The sequence below is a fragment of the Strix aluco genome, chromosome 3 (assembly GCF_031877795.1).
Source record: "Strix aluco isolate bStrAlu1 chromosome 3, bStrAlu1.hap1, whole genome shotgun sequence".
Taxonomy (NCBI): Eukaryota; Metazoa; Chordata; class Aves; order Strigiformes; family Strigidae; genus Strix; species Strix aluco.
Window position 1 is genome coordinate 39710776 of NC_133933.1, and position 20791 is coordinate 39731566.

The 20791-nt window shown below is 51.9% G+C and overlaps 3 protein-coding genes across 8 annotated transcripts in view; 2 read left to right on the forward strand and 1 right to left on the reverse strand.

Moving 5' to 3' along the window:
- Positions 1 to 4863, forward strand: part of XPO5 (exportin 5) — a 30794-nt gene extending 25931 nt beyond the window's left edge. For all 4 annotated transcript variants that reach the window (XM_074818202.1, XM_074818203.1, XM_074818204.1 and 1 more), the window contains 6 exons: positions 470 to 532; positions 1025 to 1107; positions 1854 to 1961; positions 2142 to 2279; positions 2439 to 2603; positions 3170 to 4863. In XM_074818202.1, the coding sequence (XP_074674303.1) occupies positions 470 to 532; positions 1025 to 1107; positions 1854 to 1961; positions 2142 to 2279; positions 2439 to 2603; positions 3170 to 3310 (698 nt within the window). In that variant the 3' untranslated portion in view covers positions 3311 to 4863. The remainder of the gene's footprint in view (positions 1 to 469; positions 533 to 1024; positions 1108 to 1853; positions 1962 to 2141; positions 2280 to 2438; positions 2604 to 3169) is intronic.
- Positions 4864 to 7265: 2402 nt separating this feature from the next.
- POLR1C (RNA polymerase I and III subunit C) lies at positions 7266 to 10688 on the reverse strand. 3 transcript variants are annotated; one of them, XM_074818208.1, is made up of 9 exons: positions 10425 to 10605; positions 10279 to 10350; positions 10075 to 10182; positions 9494 to 9626; positions 9255 to 9374; positions 8907 to 9059; positions 8579 to 8728; positions 7930 to 8046; positions 7266 to 7581 (listed from the first exon to the last, which is right to left on the reverse strand). In XM_074818208.1, the coding sequence occupies exons 1-9, from the start codon at positions 10491 to 10493 to the stop codon at positions 7463 to 7465; spliced, it is 1041 nt and encodes a 346-aa protein (XP_074674309.1). In that variant the 5' UTR covers positions 10494 to 10605; the 3' UTR covers positions 7266 to 7462. The 3 variants fall into 3 exon arrangements, with proteins under 3 accessions (XP_074674309.1, XP_074674308.1, XP_074674310.1); XM_074818207.1 differs by having other exon boundaries at positions 10279 to 10688; XM_074818209.1 differs by lacking the exon at positions 10075 to 10182 and having other exon boundaries at positions 10425 to 10606.
- A 101-nt stretch (positions 10689 to 10789) lies between these two features.
- Positions 10790 to 16183, forward strand: YIPF3 (Yip1 domain family member 3). The gene is made up of 9 exons (XM_074818210.1): positions 10790 to 10943; positions 11024 to 11230; positions 11317 to 11423; positions 12042 to 12087; positions 12479 to 12571; positions 12904 to 13035; positions 13559 to 13672; positions 14152 to 14275; positions 15689 to 16183. The coding sequence occupies exons 1-9, from the start codon at positions 10863 to 10865 to the stop codon at positions 15808 to 15810; spliced, it is 1026 nt and encodes a 341-aa protein (XP_074674311.1). The 5' UTR covers positions 10790 to 10862; the 3' UTR covers positions 15811 to 16183.
- The last annotated feature ends 4608 nt before the right edge of the window (positions 16184 to 20791 follow it).

Consider the following 20791-nt stretch of genomic DNA (forward strand, 5'->3'; position numbering starts at 1 on the left):
GGAAGAGTCCCTCCCCCAGTGCAATCTCCCTTCTTCGTGTTCCCTTTCTCCAGCATCGTGTTTTTGTCAGCATGGCTCTGAGCAGAGAGACTGGGAAAATTGACTCAGCATAGAGATTACAGATCCTCAACCTTCTATCTCCTTTCTTGATTGGTCTTGTTGCCTTAAGATGGTGTTCTCAGGTTATAGGCTTCAAATGGTTTTTGCACGTTCCTGGTTCTCAGTAGTTTAAAGCAGCCATGCTGCAGCAGGTTCCACTGTGGGAGGATGCTGTGGGTGGGGTGTTTCAGCCTTCCAGGTAGTGCAGTATTTGGCTTTATACTGGGCCTTCAGATTCTTCAGATACTGTGCAAGAGCTGGGGGAGCTTGAAGCAGCTGTGAGCCCATCAGAGTCTGTAGGATAGTATCTGCATGTTCTGAAGTAGCATCCTCCCTTTTCTGCTCCTCTGACCTGCAACTGTTTTTGCAGCTGTTTGCTGTGTTTCTAAGAAAGGTGTTGAGCATAACACTACTGCTGCTGTAGATGGAGACGGTGAGTAAATACCTACCTTTGTCTTTCCTGCCCTTTGTGGTATACAGGCATTTTTCCATTTCTTCATGTATTTCTTGAGGGAGAGGCTGGCCTGTGGCTGGAAGTTCTGTGTGAGGAGGGGTGTAGGTTTGGTAAGAAGCCTTCAGCTCTGTCCTGCCCAGTGTGTGTGGGGACCACAGAAAAGCCCAGTCTAGCCTAGGAACAAATGTGCTGTAGGGTTCACAGGTAGCATGTCGGAGCAGCTGGTTCTCACCATACCAAGAAGAAGGCTGAGGAGAAGAGGGGGATGTGTTCGGTCTTCCCGAGAGCTGGAGGTGGCGAGTTGGGTGCCCTTCCTGCCCCATGGAGGATGGGTGGGTGGGTGCTTTCTGCTTGGAGAGAGGTGTTCGGGCAAAGCTGTGCCAGCACGCTGATTCTGTGTGCTGTCTCCTGGCTCCCAGCTTAGCCCTCGGGAGGCCATGTTCACAGTGCTGCCTTTGCTCTGCTCTGCAGATGACGAGGCCATGGCCACGGAGGTGACTCCCCCTGCCAGTGCAGAGCTCACTGAGCTCGGCAAGTGTCTGATGAAGCAAGAGGTAAGAGCACATGCTCCGACTTCCACCGTCCTTTATACTCTTTGTCACACTTGTCTGTGGTGCGGCCAGATGCTGCTACAGAGATGGAGGCTGCTGGAGCATTCCCCAGTGTGAGAATCTTCTCTTGGGAACATTTGTGTTTAAGGGCCTTATTAATGGTTGCAGAAGCCACAAAGCAAATGGGGGTTGGGATCCGGTATAACATGCAGCTACAGAGTTTCAGCCCTTCTGGGAGCAAGGCTCTGGGCATTCAGCCTCCAAGGCGCTCCCTGGCTCTGCCTCCATCTGGGCTTCAGCCTTTATGAGGAAAAACTTCACCCAGCAGCTCTTTTTTCCTGTAAAACCTGCCAGAGCTGGCACAGGAGCCACAGTGCTAACCCATGTGCAGAGTACCTTCATCCTGATACCACTGTACTCCTCCTCTCCTGTGGACACCTCAAGCTCTTGCAGAAGCTGTTTCAGTGACTTGAGAGTAGCAGCTGATGGGAGTCCGTGCTCCAGGGCCTTTCCAGGGGAGATGAAGGGAGTAGGTTTCCTTGACGTTGGATCCTCACGGCTGTAATGATGCACACTGGGTGCCTTTGAGCACCTTCAGCTGGAGCAGCAGCAGCACACAGGATTCTCAGAAGATAGCCCCGAGGAGCTCTTGCAGAGTCCCCGTATTGCTTCCTGGCTCCTTTCAGGTTTGAACCCTGGAGGTGGGAAATAGTTCCTCTGACTGGTTTCCCTCTCTGACTCCTTTTCAGGATGTTTGCACTGCACTGCTGATCACTGCCTACACGTCCCTCTCCTGGAAGGACACCTTGTCCTGCCAAAGAACCACAACACAGCTTTGCTGGCCGCTGCTCAAACAGGTACCTCAAGGAGGAAGAAGGGATTAGTTCTGGCAGGCCTGGGAGTGGAAGCTCTGAACGTAGTGAGAAGTGTGGCTGCTTCACCCCTGGGCACCTTCTCCCTCAGGAAGACTGAGCTGCTGCAGAAAGGCAGTCGTGTAGCTGTATCCTGCTTCTGTGCTGACGGTGCCTCTTCCCCAGGTGCTTCCGGGAAACCTCCTGCCTGATGCTGTGTCCTGGTTTTTCACAAGTGTGCTGAAGGGCTTACAGACACATGGGCAGCACGATGGCTGCATGGCTGCTCTTGTCCACCTGGCTTTCCAGATCTACGAAGCCTTGGTGAGAAATTCCGCTCTTCATCCAGATGCGAGGTTGGCTGGGGAGCGGTGGAAAATCAATGCCATGCTGGCTTGGGTATGGGCAGAGGAGCTAATGGCCCCCGAGGAGGGCAGGGCTGCTCCTCTAGCAGAGCTGTGTTAACCGTACTTCTCACTGCAGCGCCCTCGCTACGCTGAGCTGAAGGCAGTGATGGAGCAGGTCCCAGGCATCCAGAGGGATTCTTTGGAGCAGTTTGATTCAAAGCTTCTCAACCCAACACTGCAGAAGGTGGCAGACAAGCGCCGGAAGGATCATTTCAAGCGCCTCATCACAGGTTGCATTGGGGTAGGTGATACCCTGGAGGAAAATAAACCTGTTTCATTTCACACCCATACCCTGCAGAAGCAACGGGGCAGCCAGCCTGCCTGCGTCTCCCCAGCCACTCTCCTTCTCAGTCAGGAGGCCATTGCAGCATATTTTCGGTGTTTGTTCTGTCCCTCTTCAACTTGGAGGTACAGCGGGGATGGCAGCACAGACTGAGCAGCCTCCCAGCAGTGACTTCTCACGGAGAGGCAGGGGGTACCTTGCACAAGGGTGCCTGGGGGAATCGGGTGTTAAAATGTTTGAACAAAGCTGCGAGGTGGGTGCAGGGCTTTTGTGAGGATGGTGGTGTTGGAGCCTGGTGGCACTTGAGTGAGAAGCTGGGGAGCTGGTGCACTGGTGGTGTTACCTCAGTGCCCTGGCGCTTGGGAAGGACCAGGCCTGAGATTCCCCCAAATGCAAGCAGGGGCTCCGGCCTAGGGATTGCTCAGAATCTGGGGTCTGCCTCTGGTCTGCAAGCAGGCTGCCTCTGAGCTGAGTTGGGGTGTGAAGGCAGTAATGACTGATGCCTGCCTGTCTGTCCTCTGCAGAAGCCCCTCGGGGAGCAGTTCCGCAAGGAGGTTCATATCCGGAACCTCCCATCTCTCTTCAAAAAGGTGAAGCCATCACTGGAGACGGATGTGCTAGAAAATGAGGATGGAGAGGGCCTTACTGCACTCTTTGAGCCCTGAGCCTGGGATGCTGCAACCATCTCTTCCCCTACCTTATACTTTGTCTCTCCTCATAGTAAGCACATTAGATTCTTCTTGTCATCGCCTCCACAAGCATTCGCCTGAATAAAGCCCCTTATGGGCCCTGTCCCATTCTCCTCCCTACACTGGGATGGGGCCTGCGGTGGCATTTGAACCAGTCTATTAAGCTTTCCCTGATTCCTTCCCCTCCCCTCCACCAGACGAGCATCTTTAGACCTCTGCTTCTCTGCAAGGTGGGAGCTGAGCCCATAGACTCTATTAGGTAAAGCCTGGTCACCCTGCAGCCTTGGGTCACTCTTGCTCCACCTCTTCATCCCTTGGGGTTTAGGATTAATGCAAAAGGCAGAGTAGTGCGCCACGTGAACAGGGGCTACCCTGGTCTTCCTCTGGGTGCTAGCAGCCAGGCTTGGCAGGGAACCCATCGGACACTCCCGTCGTGCCGATCAGCACCTGTCCCCAGCCGACTGGAATTCTGATGAATGCGTTTCCCTCCAGGATGCTGAGCCTTGGGCTGAGGGCTGCGTGCCAGGAAGCCTAGCAGTGCTCTAGGATCTCCCTCGAGATCAGCCTTTCTAAGGTGCAGCTGCTCTCTAGAAAGAGGCAGACACTGTCATACATATATATACATATATATGTATACATATGATCATAGAGCTTGTTCTACCCAGAGCCAAATGGAAGGCTTTTACTTTGTGCCAGCCTTTCTTGAACGTCTCAGGGGGAGCAGGACAGATTTTTTTAATTATTTTTTCTTTTTACCATGCCCTGTAGACTAGAACATGGCCAGTGCAGGGTACACAAAATCTGGACCAAGTTCTGAAGCACCTGCAAACCAAAAGGGATCTCCTCACCCTGTTGCTGTGGAGTGACAGTAGCGTGTGTTTTTACCCAGTCTGGTACTTCTCAGAGAATTGCATGGTGGGGCAGGAGGGGCGGGGCTTAAACTGCAGTTCACAGCAGAGAGCCAGGTCAGAAACTGGGTTTTAGATGAGGTGGGACTCGTATCAAGCCACTCCAGTCTGTAAAGCTGGTTCTTCTTACATGACAGATGGTTCACTTGATCTATCCTAGCATTGGCACAGGAGCTGGGAGCGTCTGTCCAGAACTAGCAGACCGCAGTTTTGCCATCCAGACAGAAGAAGTAATAAACTGTGGTGGGTGGAGGAGGTGGTGTCCCCACTTGGGCAGACTGGACAGAAAAGCTGGGGAGGAGTGGGAGCACAGAAAGGAAGAGCAGGTCTTGGGAATCCACTCTCCCTCCTGCCCCTGCTGTTCCACCAGCAGCCTCCACTTTTCTCCTGGCCTCAAACTTTTTTAACCTCTGAGCTAACATGGCTCCTGGCTCTAGCAAAGGCTGGGTGTATTTATTGTGTTGTGATATTTTTAACATTCTGTGACTTCATGCTAGACACAAGGGGTTTTTTTTAAAATGGTTTTTAGAACCTTTTTTGTAGGAATGTTTAAATCCGAAGCTGTCTCTGAACTGTTTGTGCTACACCTCTGAATGTCAGTAAAGTTATTCCAGTTTCATACACATGGTGCCATGTTTCATTTTTATTCTTTTCTCTGTTTCCATATGATCTGAGGCCTCTGCTCTGCTCAGACTGCCTTCCTAAGGACTGCTCAGCACTCCTCATTCCAGCTACCAAAAAAGGGAGCACCTTTGCTGGTAGTCAACATACATTATCAGGGAGGGGATGAACCATTCCAGACTACATAATCAAATTTTAAGGCAAGGGGAAAATGCAAAAGTATTTATACCTCACTCACAGCTGGTTACTATTAATTCCACAACAGCTGCTAGCTCCCAGTTTACAGCTTGAAGGGTAGGTGTTGCTAAAGAAACCCTTTGGCATGGCTGTTCCGGGGTATGTCCCATAAGCACTATGGGAAATATATGAAGCAATAGCACAGAAAGGTGCATATGCTACTAGGGTAGCCTCCAAGCCTGGCTCGTGGGTAGTACCGTGGTTAAGCCATAACTCTCAGCTGCCCTTTTCAGCAACAGAGGGGGGTGATGTAGCTGTTGCCTCTGGTCTGTCCCCTCGCCTGATGAAGGTTGTGTGAAAGGTCTCTCAGAACAAAAGCAAAAGCCCTCAAAGATGTGGGCCTGAGCAGCATCAGTGTTTTTGTTGCAAAACGTTTTTCCAAAGCCCCAGCTGTAATCCAGCTCAGCACGGAAGCTGCTTTGGCTGGTTTAAACTGAAAGGAGCCAGCTAGAAATCAGTTTTTCAAATGGAATCAACACACAAATGGTGTTGATTAGGAACTAGCGCCAGTCCAGATGGAACTTCCCTATGCTTATGCTGGCACTGGGGCTATACACTGTGTTCACATGTGAGACAGGTACTGCACGGCTGAGCTGTCTGAAGTTTTACGCAAGCATGAAGCCCTGAGGAGGTATCTTGGCTAAGGCTGGTAGGAGCTCTAAACCAGGAGGTAACAGACTACAGGACTTAAGCCTAGCTCTTGGGTTCCCAACGCTCCCTTCTAAGGGTAAGGGGATGAATGAGACCCTGTGGGATGGGTCAGCAGCCAAGGTCCCCACAAGCCTGCTGAAAGCAGATGAGGTGCAAAGGTCAGCAGGCACTGACCGCTCCCAGAACAGCCCTGCCAGGGAAGCAGCCACTTCCCCAGCAACCAGTCACCAGCTGTCCTGAAAAATACCTGGAAGCAGGGCACGGGGCTGCAACACAGTGTGGTGACATGGGGCAGGCTGGGATTGTAGCCAGGATGCCAAGTGTATATCTGCCCTACAGCACATCTGCCCTAACACCTGTAAGGATGTTTAGAGTATAAGTAACAATATCCCCATAAAACAGGTAGAAAAAAGAGTACACTTTGCTATACTAAATTCTAGCACTGTAGCAAGGATTGACTTAAGCAACAGGAGCATACCAGTACTCCCAGCCATTCTCTGAAGTTCTAGTTCCTTCATCAGCTTGTCAAGAAAGACTTCACAAGCCAAGACCTACCCAGTGCTGCCTAAGGGCAGTGCTCACCACCGAGACTAACTTGTGAGTTCTCCCAGGCTTCGCTGGGTGGAGACAGGCCTTTGACTGTCATTGCCCTGCACCATCCCGTTCTGCTTCAAGGTCAGCCCAAAGTACATTCAGCCGCTGAAAGGGAGAACAGAGCAGTCAAATCTAACACCTGGAAAGAAATGCTTTACCTAGAGATATTTAAGAAGGGACAGACAGTCCTTACAGAGCATGTTTTTAAACTCTACCTTTGTAGAGAGAAGCCCAGTACCATATCATAGAAACCTAGAATCATTTGGGCTGGAAGTGACTGTCAAAGATCATCTAGTTCCAACCCCCCTGCCACGGGCAGCGACACCTTCCACTAGACCAGGTTACTCAAAGCCCCGTCCAACCTGGCCTTGAACACTTCCAGGGAGGGGGCAGCCACAACCTCTCTGGGCAACCTGTTCCAGTGTCTCACCACCCTCACAGTAAAGATTTTCTTCCTTATATCTAATCTGAATCTACCCTCTCTCACTTTAAAACTGTTACCCCTCATCCAATCTCTACACTCCCTGACAAAGAGTCCTTCCCCATCTTTCCTGTAGCCCCCTTTAGGTACTGGAAGGCCGCTACAAGGTCTCCCCAGAGCCTTCTCTTCTCTAGGCTGAACAACCCCAACTCTCTCAGCCTGTCCTCATAAGGGAGGTGTCGCAGTCCTCTGACAGTACAGTCCTTTATCCACTACATTAACTACCCCAGAGCTGGTTTGAGACACCTACAAAACAGTCCTGTACTGATACTGACTTGTTAAATCTCACTGACCTACTGCAAAGTGCTTTACTACACTGCCATTATCAGTCCTCTTCACATACTGCATACAATAAATGCTATTATTCATCTTTAGACCTGCTGCCACTTTCTCCTCTGCATTACAGCCTCGTAATTGTGTACAGCACAGGAGACAGCTGTAAAGAAAAGCCTTTATTTTAGTGCATCTCCTCCCTGAGGCTCATTACCAACAGACAACAAATTCAAATAGATGGTCCGAGGACTCTTAACAAGCCCATCTCAACCCTCTTGCCTATGGAAGAGGAATCACCCCTGCAGGCAGATGCAGGAAGCCCCAGACAGCAGCGCAGGGATATGCTTCCCAGGCTCAGCCTGGTCAGTCCATAGGCACAGAGTCCAGCTCATTCAGGAAGCGCTGACACTTTCCCATCAGGATCTTGATGGCTTCGCTCACCAGCACGTCTGGAGGCAAGATACCCGTCGACTCCACTGAAACTGCACAGAGACACAAGTCAGCACAGCCACTAGCAGCTCCAGCCTACACCTGGCTCCAGCATTTCTGTCCCTTGTCTTCCCTTACACCGCACTTCTGACAAGTCAGATCTCCACAGCCAGAGGAGAAGAGGTTACATTTGCCAGCAGGAAGCACAAACACATTCAATCCCAAAGCAACACCAAAGTACAACCTCAGTAGTTACCCATCGGAATAAGAATGTATGAATGCCGATGATGTGGGGGGGGGAAGGGGGAGGCAGAGACAACAGCTATACGTGCTGGCCAGTCTCTGCTTGTTTGCACAAACCACAGCAAGGCTCTGCGTTCTGTGAAAAATGGGGCACTTACAGATATAATGGTTTCGTACTCTTGCCAGGCGCACAAGGTTTTTCAGACCCTCATGACGGAAAACTTCTCTGCTGAATGTGTCCAACCGTGCATTGGCTACTTTTGCCACCTTTTTTCCTAAAGGGGAAAAGATGAAACAAAATGGGCACCTGCAGCAGATGGGTGTCTTGTGGTCACAGCAGGTGCTTACCCCTCAAACATGCACTCCTCCATCAGCACAGGCAGCGAAGCCCCCAATATAAAGAGTTAGCACATCCCCAGCACGAAACTCTAACCTGACAAAACTGGTCTTCTTGAACAGTTCCAACCCAAACACAAAGCTTGTGGGCACGACACAAGAAGTTTTCTCCATGCTCAGCTGCTGGAAAGAGCAAGCTCACTACCCAGTCTTACAGACAACTGAACAGCACTGGAATCTGTTCAGCACCCAATGCTTTAGCGTTTCAGGGAGATCCCAGCTCATCACCCAACACATCTGCATGTGACAGCCACTCATCCATAAAACCAGGCTTGGAATAGCATAAACGGTCACTGATCAGCAAGGCAACATCACAACGTGGTTTTGTCTCTACAAGGTTTGGCTCTAGTCTCTAATCAGTGTCTGCTCCGGCTTGTAAGGGACAAGGCACTTAGAACAGCAAAAAAGTACCCTTGATATTCTGGATCTCAATGACTCCTGGGGAAAAGCACTTCTGCAACACCTCAGCTGCCTCATCCTCAATAGGCTGCAGGAGAGTAATGTCAGGAAGCAGTCGATAACTAGCCGTGGCCACAGGAGAGAACTTGGCATGATCTTTACCTGCATGAAGAATTAAGAGTCAAGGATGGGGGCAGGCCTCAGGGAACGAGAGTGCAAGGATGCCAGGGCCTAAAGTTCCAGGGGAAAAGCCAGTTCTCCACCCTTCCCCTCCACAAAGTTGTGCCCTAGTCCAAGCACTCACACTCTTCCTCCTGCTGCCCCAGCACCTGCGACTCACCTACACCCTTGACACAGTGCATAAGCACATCTATTTCCTGGCCAGGTCGCAGCAGTGCAACGAGGATGTCATCGTGAACAGGTCGGAAGTCAGCATCTGGGAAGAGGTCTGTCTGATTCCCCAAGGGCACCCACGTCATATGTTTACTGTACACTGCAAAGAGAAGCCACAAGCATCAGCCAGCTGCTGTCTCAACCCAGGTCACTGACCTGTACGGGACTGAAGATGGCAAAAAGTAAGTTTAGCAGAATGAGGGAATTGGCTCGCTCTGCTGAGAGAACAGACCAAATCCTGTCTCCCAAGACCAAAAAAGAAAAAAACAGCACCTACTTTTAGGAGAGATCTCACCTTTGTGATTGAAATATAGTTCATTAGGATCAGATGACTCCTTGGCTGCCCGAGGGTTTCGGCTGCATTTTATTTTCAGCTGGAACTGCAGAGTATCAATTTCTGTGCCTTCTTCATCTCCTGGGAAGGGGAGAACAGCATGAGCCTCTATGGAATCACCCTTCTTCTCAGTTTACATGATCCTGATTTCCTACTTTGGGGGAAACCTTCAGTATTTGTATTTGATTCAAGACCCTTACCTTGGTTTCTATATTCGAAGAGTCGAGGGTCAGCTCGGATAGGGATGAGGCCCAAGCGATGAGCCAGAATCTCATCCTGCACAATGGATGTGTTGTTGTACACAAAGACTTTCTCTACAGCCATTGTTGGCACCTCAGGGAGACGAAAGATCAAGTCAGCATAAGGTGACAGTTGAACTACACGCCAACAGAATATCCAGCTAGTGTCCCTTTTCTACCATAAATAACTGCCTTATGGACTATTTTCAGTGGCATTTCTGCCAGACCAGGCTACCCAATATACCCTTACACCGAATTTACCCCATTCCTCATTTTGGTGGGCTTTTTTGTAAGAAGTGAAGGGTAGGTTGATCTCCAGCCACTACCAACAGCACCCTGAAGCGCAACCAGAACTATTGCTCATGCTGCGAAGGCCCTAACTCTTTGGGCTCCTGGCACACGTGCAGAACGAATTTGCGCTTCTGTTCCAAACCCAGCAGCTGTCCGCAAGGGCAGGGCCTTCCCCGCTCCCCATCACGCAAGCCCCCCTGCCCTTAGGCCGGCGCCCCCAGGCCCTCCCCGCCGCCCGCCCGCAGCGGTACCTCGGCCAGCAGGATGCGGCGGAAGGCGTTGGCGATCGCGGCGTCGATGCCCACCATGTCGAACTCCAGCGTGCCCTCCTCCTCGCGGATTACGTCCACGCGGAACGTCTGCACGGGCCACGCGCCGCGAGTCACGCCGGGCGCCGCAGGCGGGACCCGACACCCCCCACACCCCCCCAGCCGCTGGCAGCGGCCCTCACCCACCTCCTCGAAGCGCCGCTGGTCCCAGGCGTCCTCGTAGCCGGGGTAGTTGCCGGGGAAGTCGGTGGTGTGGACCTGCGGGAGGCAAACGGGCGGGGCCATAAGGGGCGCCGGGGCCGTGAGGGGCGCCCCCGCCCCACCCCACTCACGTTGCGGACGCCGAACTCGCCCAGCACCACGCGGTCCCGCATCTCGTCGGTGCCCCGCTTGGCCGCCATGGCCGCCGCCGCCAGCGGGGGGCGGGGGGGGCGGTGCTCGCCGGCACGTGACGAGCCCCCGCCCGCCCACGCGTGGCCTCGCCGCTCGCGGGGAGCGCGGCGCTCCCCGCACCACGCCGGCCAGCCCCGGGTGCCTGCAGCACCGTACTCCTCCCGCCAGCCCCGCCATTCCCCCCCACTCCCCGTGGGCTCGTCGTTCCCCGGCTCCTCTGCGCCCTTCTCCGCCCTGCGCCACACACAAAATGGCGGCGGCGCCCGCCCGTGGCCTCGCGAGAGCGTGACCCCCCACTTCCGGAACGTCACATCCGGGTGCTCAGCCGCTGGCGAGCGGCAGCAGCAGCCAACGCGGCGCGGGCCGGGCCGGGCACCATGTCCGCGCCGGGGGCGGCGGCGGGCGGCGGCAGGAGCGGCACCGCCGCCGATTGGGGCGGCTTCGAGGACAACATGCAGGTGGGGCCGGGCCGGGCTGGGCCGGGGGTTGGCGGCGGGGCCGAGCCGAGCGGACGCTGACGCTGTCTGCCCCGGCGCAGGGTGGCGGCTCGGCCGTCATCGACATGGAGAACATGGACGACACGTCGGGCTCCAGCTTCGAGGACATGGGGGAGATGCACCAGCGCATGAAGGAAGAGGAGGAGGAGGAGGCGGAGGGCGAGGCGGGGGCCGCCGAGGAGGAGGACGGGGAGTTCCTGGGCATGAAGGGGCTGCGGGGGCAGCTGGGCCGGCAGGTGGCTGACCAGGTGAGCGCGGCCCCCGGCCGCCCCCCGCCCCGGGGGGCCCCGCCTGCTCGCCCGGCCGGCCGCTGCCAGCTCCCTTCTCTCCGCAGATGTGGCAGGTGGGGAAGAGGCAAGCCTCCAGGGCCTTCAGCCTCTACGCCAACATCGACATCCTCCGGCCCTACTTCGACGTGGAGCCCATCCAAGTGCGAGCCAGGTGGGCAGGGCCTGGCCGGGGCCATCTCTACCGGGCAGGCAGCAGCTTGTCACCAGCGGGAGGCTGGCTGTCCCCCCAGAGCGAGCAAGCTGGGGTGGGCTGCCAGCCTTGTGGCAAGGCTGAGACACGGGGAAACACACTGTGCGTTGTCCTGCTCTCCTTATTGAGGTCCCCCAGGTAGGCTGGCAGCCCTGTCACCCAGCACTGCTGCTCAGGGCAGAAAACAGGACTTTGGGGCATCTTCAGCCTTTTAGTATTCAGCTGCATTATGGGGCTTCTATTGGGTTTGCAACAGAGCTGTGTCCAAAAAGGCAAAGTTTTGTGAGGCTGGATGAAGAAAGGTGCCTTCCTGTTGTTCTGTCAATGATCTCTCTAGTGGATCCCTAAATGTTTTCATTAAATCCTCCCCTAGCAAAGCTAACCCCCTGACAGTAAGGTTTTTCTCCTTTAGTTACCTTATGTGACCCTTTAGAAGGAATCTCTGTTCCCCAAGGTCTGTGACCACAGCAGAAAGCACTGGTAATGGGTGTATGGGATCTTTTGCTTTTGAAGCACTTTGTTAACCATCCTGTTGTTCTCCCTGCTCCTGATGTCATCCCCTGCTTCACTGTGATGCAGACTGCTGGAGTCCATGATTCCTGTGAAGATGATTAATTTCCCACAAGTGAGTTCCCTTTTGCTTAATCAGACTTCATAGCCAAGTGAATGTCCCACAGACAGCTTGTAAAACTAAAGTAGTCCATATTATTAAGGACATGAGTTTGTTAGGTGCTCATCTCCTTGAAAATGTTGGTAAACCCTTTCCTGTGGTGGTTCCAAACTTCAATGTGCTGTCTTTAGTGCTGGTACAGTTCTAAATCTCTAGACTTCACACATCCTAGACTCCTCATCACACAACCTATTGTGCCTGGCTCCTGTCAGCAGTGGCCTTGCTGTTACTTCTCTGGCAGCAAGGTGATAAACTTCATCCAAGGCACTTCTCGCCTCGCTTGGAGTGGGGACCCTGGCATTCAGGAGCACTAAACAAACCTTCCTTGATCTGTCTCCTCCTGTAGAAGATTGCAGGTGAGCTGTATGGACCCCTGATGCTGGTTTTCACACTGGTGGCCATCCTTTTGCATGGGATGAAGACCTCGGACACCATCATTGTATGTCAAGTCTCAGTGATAAGTTGTGGGCTCTGGATTGTTATAATGGTACTATAAACAGAGAGGAAACCTCTTCCATGACTGAATAGCATCTTGCTGAAAAGCAGATTGATTTGAGGAAGAACATGTTGGTTTGGGGATGGGAGGAAGGACGCATAAGAAAGTCTTGATGCTCTGCTGCTGGGAGAGCTGGGGTGTAGGTCATGTGGCACCCTGAACACTGCAAGCCAGATAATTGATAATGCCTAGAAAGGCTCTGGGACTATGTGAAGTGGAATTTGGGTGCTGGCAGGTCACTTCTTTGAGTCCTCATCCTGACGCTGTCTCCACAGAGGGAAGGCACACTGATGGGTACAGCCATTGGCACCTGCTTCGGTTACTGGTTGGGCGTCTCCTCTTTCATCTATTTCCTGGCATATCTGTGCAACGCCCAAATCACGATGGTGCAGATGCTGTCACTTCTGGTACGTACAGATGGAGCTGCCCCAAGATGTGGGTTGGCTGCACGGTTTTCCAGCACAAGCTCTTCCCAGAGAACGGGAAAAGTCCTTGTAAATTGGTGGTACCAGGTAACTGCACTGGGACAACCCGGAATTCCAGGATGCTCTTCTGACCTGCCCCATCCCAGGCACAGCGATAACACAAAGAAGCAGTTCCTTCGTGCAGATTTCCTACTTTGCACTTCCTGATTTGAGAGCCTGGTGGTAAAAAAAAAACAAAACAGGAGATGCCAATTTCTCTGGAATCAGAGGCTCTCTCCTCTGTTTCCCAAGTTGTTGCAATCTCCGACATCCCTGTGAATCCTTCAGGTGATCTGGGTGCAAGCTGCTGTTAAAATGGTTGTGCTGGTTGACTCTTTGGCACTGAATAGTGATTTGTGAAGCTTTGCCTTGGTGAAGCATTGCAGGAATAGGCTGCTCATGCTCTTGATCAACAGCCCTTTGTGTGGGACTGACGCTTGTAACGTGGACATTTTTGTTTTGTCAGGGCTACGGTCTTTTTGGACATTGCATCACTCTCTTTGTCACTTACAATATCCACTTCCACTCCCTCTTCTATATCTTCTGGTTGGGTGTTGGTGGACTCTCCACACTACGAATGGTAAGGAACAGGCAGCCTGGGGCCCTCCTCTTCTGGGGACAAAAAAAGGGAGGGAAGTGTTGCTTGCTTTCTGTTCCTTGGGCCTGGCAGTTCATCTGGCAGTTCATTTCACAGCCAGTCAGGCTGCTGTGAAGAACACCCTGATGCTTCTGGGTCATTTTGCCACTGGTGTATGGAGGTGATGCTTGGATTAATATGCTCCCCCATTCTAACAGCTGCAGGAGCTTTATTCTGTTATGGCCTTTGCTGTCATGGAGTCGTGCCTGAGCATCCTGCACTCTTGGTGAGAGTAGGCAAGGTTCACCTACACGAAACAAAGTCAGATTACTCTGAATTTGTTGGCAGAAACTGCGAAAAAGGCTCCAAGCACTGTTTCCACTGGCTCTCACTACTTGGTCCATCCTCCTGTGTGCTCCTGACTGCAATGCCAGAGGCTCAGGTAGCAGGTACCTTGTGTCTGATCTCCACCTCTCTCCTAGGTTGCTGTGTTGGTGTCACGCACCGTGGGGCATACCCAGCGGCTCATCCTGTGTGGGACCCTTGCTGCTCTGCACATGCTTTTCCTCCTCTATCTGCACTTTGCTTATCACAAGGTGGTAGAAGGTAAGCAAGGGAGATATGAAGACATACCCTGTTAATCTGGGGGAAGAGGAGCTGCTTTTTGCTCTGTCTGAGAGAAAGGATGGAAAGTTTGGATCTGACCTGAGGGCATCTGTGCCAGTTTCCAACCCAAGAATGATCAACACTAGCTTTATTAGAGGAAGCTGTCAGAGTACGACAGCAGGTAGATGTGGAGTAGTTTCTGTCTGCTGAATTGTAGTACTTAAGACCTAAATTGTAAGGCAGGACACTTACTCTCTCCCTCCAAATGAAGCGTAACAGCACTGGCTGTTCTTAAATGCAGATGTCCAGTCCCTTCCTGAATCTTGCCAAAGTCAGGTTGCTTTTCTCTGATCAGGAAATGTGTCATAAGTCTTTTTCCTTCTTTGTGTAACACCTTTTTTATCTTGTGTAGTACGACACAGATAGCAGAAGCTGCATCTTCCCCAGTCAGTGCTGTTTACCAGGCCGTACATGTTCAGGTCCCCTTTCTGTATGTCTTTTTTTTTTTTTTTTTTGTAAGGAGTTTGAGTCTTTGTTAGGAAAAAAACAAAGTCTTTTCCCACTCCATCACTAGAGAGCTTCTGGATCTCTAAATATGCAATTCTGCAAGCCTCTTCATGAGTTTAGACAGCCAGACCTGTTCATTATATTTCAGATAAATCTGCAGAATTTGGGGTTATAGCATAGCATTACAACTCCTTTTAGATGTAAATACTGTTCTTTCCTGGACTCGTTCTTACGGTGGAGGTTCTGAGTCCTGATCTGTAACTTTTCTGCCAATGAAACAGGATAAAATATACTCCAAGCAGTTTTCTTCAAAGCACTCCAGGACTGATTATCAGTCTTGAGAGAGTAATTGATGGAGACTGGAGGACACTTGCATCAGTATGCCTGTTTCCTGCCAAGCATGCTCGTATGTTTGCATTGCAGTGATAAAAATTCCACATTGTACCCCCAGCTGCAGCTCCTAATGTGAGTCCGCAAGCGTGTCTCAAGATGAAAGCAAACAATTGGTCTAAGAGCAGGATCTGTGCTGGGATGAGGTGGGGAGAGGATTTTATCAATCTGCTGTGGCAGAGCAGCATCCCTGGCAGTGTCTGCATTTGGGTCAAATGTCAGGGGACTGGATGTGGCACCCTCAAAGTGAAAGGATCTGTGCTTCTTTTCGGAGCACACAGTTTCCCTGCCCCAAGGACATGCTCTAATCTGTACCCTGTGGTCTCTGGATGGAGACATTTACTCCTGTTCAGTCTTCCGGGCTAGATGTCTTCTCCCATCGCCTGCAAGTGCTTCGCATGTCCTGGGCCCTGCTACCACCAACCACTACCTGGCCAGAGAGAAAAGCAAAAAGAAACGTGCCATCTGCATCTGAACTAACTCTTGCCACTCTCCCCTTTTTTCTGTTCCCTGCAGGTATCCTGGACACATTAGAAGGACCCAACATGCCACCCTTTCAGAGAGTTGCCCGAGACATTCCAGTTGTTTCCAATGCTGTATTGAACACAACAGCCAAAGCCATTGCATTGACCCTGTAGTTTCACAGACTTGGACTTGCTTCCTTCACTACTTCTGGGGCTGCATAGGGCCATAATAACCTGCTGCCTCTTAGGAACAGGACAGAACAGCAGCAAGAAGACTTGGTTTTGTTTTCCTGGACCTGTCCTTTGGGTTGCAGTTTTGGGCAGCTGAGTGGACTGCACCTGAGTGACTCAGAAGAACTACGCTCTTCCCCCATCCAGGTCTGGGCTGTCTTGAGTAGAGCAGTTCTGCTGCTTGCATGTTTAGCTGGGATTTCCCAGCGTGGTTTGTCCCTTACCCCTCTTTCCGCTTGCTGATGTAACTCCAGGGGTATCTGCCCTGTTCCTGTCCTGAAGAGGGAAGAATTAAATTGATGTTGGTGCTGACTGATGTCTTATGTTTGAGCCTACTTGTGTAATGGGAGAGGGCTGTTGGGTTGGGTCTCTCTGTCCTGCCCTAGCCTCAAAGCAGAATTCTTTGCAATTTTCTGCTGTCCTTCTTCAAATGTTGAGGTATGCCAAGAGGCACGGGAACTTTAGTTTCTATGGAGACTTCCAGGAACAGCACAGTGTTTAACTACATGCTTTTTCTTGTCAGGTTCCACACTGATACCTCTTTTGATTAGGTCCAAGCTGCTGTCTTACCTCACCGTCCCTTCTGTGTATGTCAGAAATGTATCTGTCCCCATGCTTTCACAGCACCTTTTGTTCTTATCACCGTTCTGCCCAATGTTGCTCTGTGGGACAGCAGTTCTGACTCCAGGGGCAGCATGTTTATGCATGGTCTTCTGTGGATGTTTCTATTAAGAGGCTGGTTCAGCCCACTCTCACGCAGCTTGCTCTCATGTCTCCCAGCCATGGGAATTCCACCTCACTGCTCTGAGCAGGAGCGGCATCCTGTGCCCCCAGACGCACGATCTCCTGTGTCCTGCCTGGCTTTTCAAGCTGAGTCTACGCCTTATTTCTGAAAGAACTCCTGGAGCCTTGAGAGTCTCTGGCAAACTTTTCTCCAGTGTTTCCATTAAACAAAGGGAGAAATGGGGGAGTGTGCAATGGTAATAGAGTTGGCACATTTGTCTCCAGCATAGTGATGCAGGAAAGCTCCAGTAAGGATGAGGAAGCAGAGCCAGCCCAGCCTAGGCTTACTTGCACTGCAGCAACTCACAACTGAGTAGTTCAGACGTAGCCTTCCCTCACTGCTCTAACTTGTACTGGTCCAAGAGTGGAAAGCTGTTTGCTGATAACTGGCTTTCAGCTTTTCTCTCCTTGGAGTTCTGGATGATTGGGGGAGAGGAGCCACCAACCCTCAAAGAAGTTCATCCTTATGCTCTGACTGAAAAAAACCCAAGATGTTTCCCTTTTTTGGTGTACCCACGAGTTAGCTGTGCACAAGGCAGATAGCATGTCAGAACCACATTCTTTGGTCCTTTGCTTATATTAGTGGGAGAGGATGCAGCTGTAGTGGCATTTGGACTAGTACCAAGGTGCAAGGAAAGAGAGGAAGATGGTGCCAGCTATTGTTGTCAGGCAGGTTATCTGCTTCAGTTACAATAAAAATGTCACCAGATAGGAGTAGAGCATTTTTGGTCACAGACCTACTTTCCACTGCTTATTCCCGAGTTCATAATCTTCCTCTTTCAAGAGCAAGAAGCTCATCTGCTAACAAACACATGCGTAGTAGACACATTCTCTTTTTTTCCCCTCCGCCACCGCCTTGGGAAACTTATTTTGGCTAAAGACCACCACTCAGAGCAAGTTATTTGGGAGAGTCAAAGTAATTATTTGTGCTAGTAATCTTCACATTTTTCGGTCCAATTGAACCACTTTAAGCTCCTAGAATTTCTATTACTTTCAAACTTGACAAAATGGAAGTGTTAGTTTGTAATACTGACTCTGGTATTTCCCTCTTTATAACTCCACAGGAGGCTGGTTTCTAATTCGCACTTCTTGCCCTGGCAGCCTAGAATGGGTCTGTTTCCCTTGGTGCAAACTCTCCAAGCACAGGCAGGGGGGAAGGAAAGGAGAAAGAGACAATTGTCACTAGAATAAGTCCAGCCAAGAAAAAAAATCATTCTGTGCTAAACTCTACCACTGCTGATCTATGGACACTGTCAAAGAAGAGCTGTGCTCCCCTCCTGCACCTAGTACTTGGCTAAATCAGACGCATGGAGCTGTGCCCTGTGTTTTCACTCAAAGCACGGGAGCAGCAAACAAACTCTTCATGCTTTCCCTGCCCAGCTTGTGTGCCATGTCAGCTGAGGACAGATGACCAGGGTGACAACCAACCACCCTCTCGGAAGCTGTGGGGCTTGCTCTGCTCCAGTTCTTCAGCTCTGATTAATTCTCTGTGCAACAGCAGCTGGAAGCTGAACTGTTCTGTGCTGCCAGAAATTCAGTACTCGGCTGAGAGCTTCAGCATCTCATTTTGCTGACAGAGAAGGATGCGCTTTTGCAGGGAAATGCATGTGTGCTGCAGTTCCAGGGAGCATGCTGAGCATGCTGAGCACGCAGCCTTAGTAAAGTCCTTGTGGGAGGGCATCTCGGTGCTTACTCAAGTCCTCTAGTTATCAGGACAAGCCTTGCAGCCCTATCATGCCAGACTATCTCTGCCATTGTTTCCTGCAATGGCTCTTACAGCAAATCTAAAATAATTTTCTCCATCCTCCCTTGCAGCAAATCTGAAATAATTCCCCCCCAATCACCCCCCCCTTTTGAGGAAGGGTAGCTCTGTGAGAAATGTTTAAGCCCCTTTTTATTCAAGATGAAATAAACATACAAACCTGTCAGATTACAAAGAGGAAGATGAAATGTATATTAAAGCATCTATGACCTCTTCCTCTCCTCTGCAGTACCTGGGAGTCCAATCCTTCTTACAGTCCATCCCTGTTGCACTAATTGTCACCTTAATTGTGTTTTGGGTTACAGGAAGGCTGCTTCTTCTCCCATTTGTTTTCCTTCCTGCATCTAGTCTCACTCCAGCTGCTCCTCATCCACTCTTTGTTTAAGTGTTGGGTCTTAACGGCATCAGTCTAGAGAGTCAACTCATTCCTTGTGCTCCCAGTAGGTAAACAATAAACTACCTTCCTCATACCTGCTGGGTAACTGCATGTGACAAGGAAGGAGTTATCTAGTTCTTCACAAAATATCACAGCCGAATTCTCCTCTGCATAGCCCTTAACTAGGTTTAGTGAGTCAAAGCTTAGGTCCTGTGCTACTTTCCCTGATGATATCTGAGCATAAAGCGAGGCAAGATGCTTGTCTCCTCAATGTGCTCTTGCTCCGGACAACAGGCAGTGAGGATGCCAGCACTAGGACATCTTCATCAATGTTTTGGGGCTGCAGCTGTCAATTGAACTGGGACATCTCCCAGGGGCTTGCCTCCAAGCACCTCTCTAATAATAGCCTGTTTAACGAAGCATGGGTTAATTAGCGCCGGGAGGTAACTGCAAGGTGAGACTGAGTGCAGTCTTTCAGTCAACCTGTATGGATCAGCAGCTGGGATTTTCTTGGTCACCTCCCTGTCCACCATTCTGACATCCAGCCTCTGCCCCTCACAGCCCTGCAATACATAGGATCCTGTTCTCAGCTGGACAATTTAATGTGATCCTAGAGATCAGTCGCTCTTTTGTTGAAAGCCATCACCTGTACCTCAGCTGGATGCTCGCAGCTGCTCCTCATATCCCAGCACAGATGTGTTGCCAGGCCAGTGGTCTGTTCTTGGCCTGTGTTGCGGGTAGAGTATCAAGCCTGTGCACCCCTGTGCAACAGAGAAACGGAGAGGTGTGTAGATAGCTCTAGAGAACAGCAATGGATTACTCAAAGGGCGTGGTGATACCTGCACTGTAAGTTAGATGCTGCAGCCAGTCTTAAAAGCTGACATCTGAGGCCAGCTGCTTATCTGCTGCTCCCCTTGTCTCATTCAGGACCTAACGTGCAGCTCTCAGCTCAGGTGACCGGCGCCTCCATTTCAGTGGAGGAGAATTGTGTCACATCCCCCTCCACATCCTATTTTTCCCCTCACTTTCCATCCCTTCTCTCTCACCCTGGCCTGCAAACCAAGCAGAGGAGCCTGGGTTTGCCCCAGAGTTACCCACCGTACTGGAATTCACTTGAGCGCATACGCAGCAGCCAGATTAGTTATGTGCGGAAAGCTGCCTACTTAGGCGGTTTAACCTAATTTCCACATCACTGGCTTCCTTTTTCAGCTCAGTGGAGTTGAAAACACAGGGGCCCTGCTTCCTATTTCTCTCCAAGTACAGGATTACCTGACAGGGGAGAGAGGGGACAAATCCCTCTGATCTGTACCTGCGAATTAGCAGGTGGTGAGGTACGCCCCTCACACCTCAGCTCGGGCTGAGGGTGCAGGCTGTGTGCGGCAGGGATAAAGAAGCCTGCGGCACTTCCCCAACCCTCCACCTTTCACTAGCTGCCTCCCAGCTCCGCGAGCCCTGGGCCACGAGGAGCGGTTCACACCCACCTCGCCATTACGCCATGGGTCCAAGCTCGAGGCGTAGCAGGTTTAAGTGTAAAAGTCACCAAAGCTAGCGGAAGACTGTTGTTCCTCAGACCACGAAGCACCCTGAGTACGCCACGGCCCAGTGGCTTTGGCCCCTTTCCCAGGTGGGAGTGGGGCTGGCAGGGAGAGCCCTTCCCAGGGCCTTCTCCCACCCTCCCTCCCCTCGTGTGTCCTCTCAGCGCGGGGGACGCAGCCCCCGACGACGGCCTCGGCCCCGCCATGGCCTCAGGGTGGCTGGAGCCTGCGGGCGCCGGCATCGCCTCTTACGGGCTTCGAGTGGCGCCGGGGCTCAAGATGGCGGCGAGGGGTGCCGGGGTGGGATGGGGGGGGGTCCCTCCACGCCCGCCCCCTTCCGCCAGGAGGCGGCCCGGGCCGGGGGGAGGGCGGCGGGCGGTAGCGGCCCGCCCCGGGCGGTAGGAGGGCCCGGAGCGGCGGCAGGGAGGAGGCGGGGCGGCCCGGCAGGTGCGGGCGGAGCGGGGCGGG

Bases quoted from the DNA above. Each gene is read 5' to 3' on its own strand.
- POLR1C (XM_074818207.1), bottom strand. From the start codon at position 10,662: ATGGCGGGGCTGGCGGGAGGAGTACGGTGCTGCAGGCACCCGGGGCTG. The intron at 9,627-10,074 runs GTACCGCTGCGG...CGTCTCCCTGAG, and splicing joins GCCGCATCCTGCTGGCCGAG to GTGCCAACAATGGCTGTAGA. The intron at 7,582-7,929 runs GTAAGTGCCCCA...GTCTCTGTGCAG, and splicing joins AGTACGAAACCATTATATCT to TTTCAGTGGAGTCGACGGGT.
- YIPF3 (XM_074818210.1), top strand. From the start codon at position 10,863: ATGTCCGCGCCGGGGGCGGCGGCGGGCGGCGGCAGGAGCGGCACCGCC. The intron at 11,424-12,041 runs GTGGGCAGGGCC...ACTGTGATGCAG, and splicing joins CCCATCCAAGTGCGAGCCAG to ACTGCTGGAGTCCATGATTC. The intron at 12,572-12,903 runs GTATGTCAAGTC...CTGTCTCCACAG, and splicing joins AGACCTCGGACACCATCATT to AGGGAAGGCACACTGATGGG.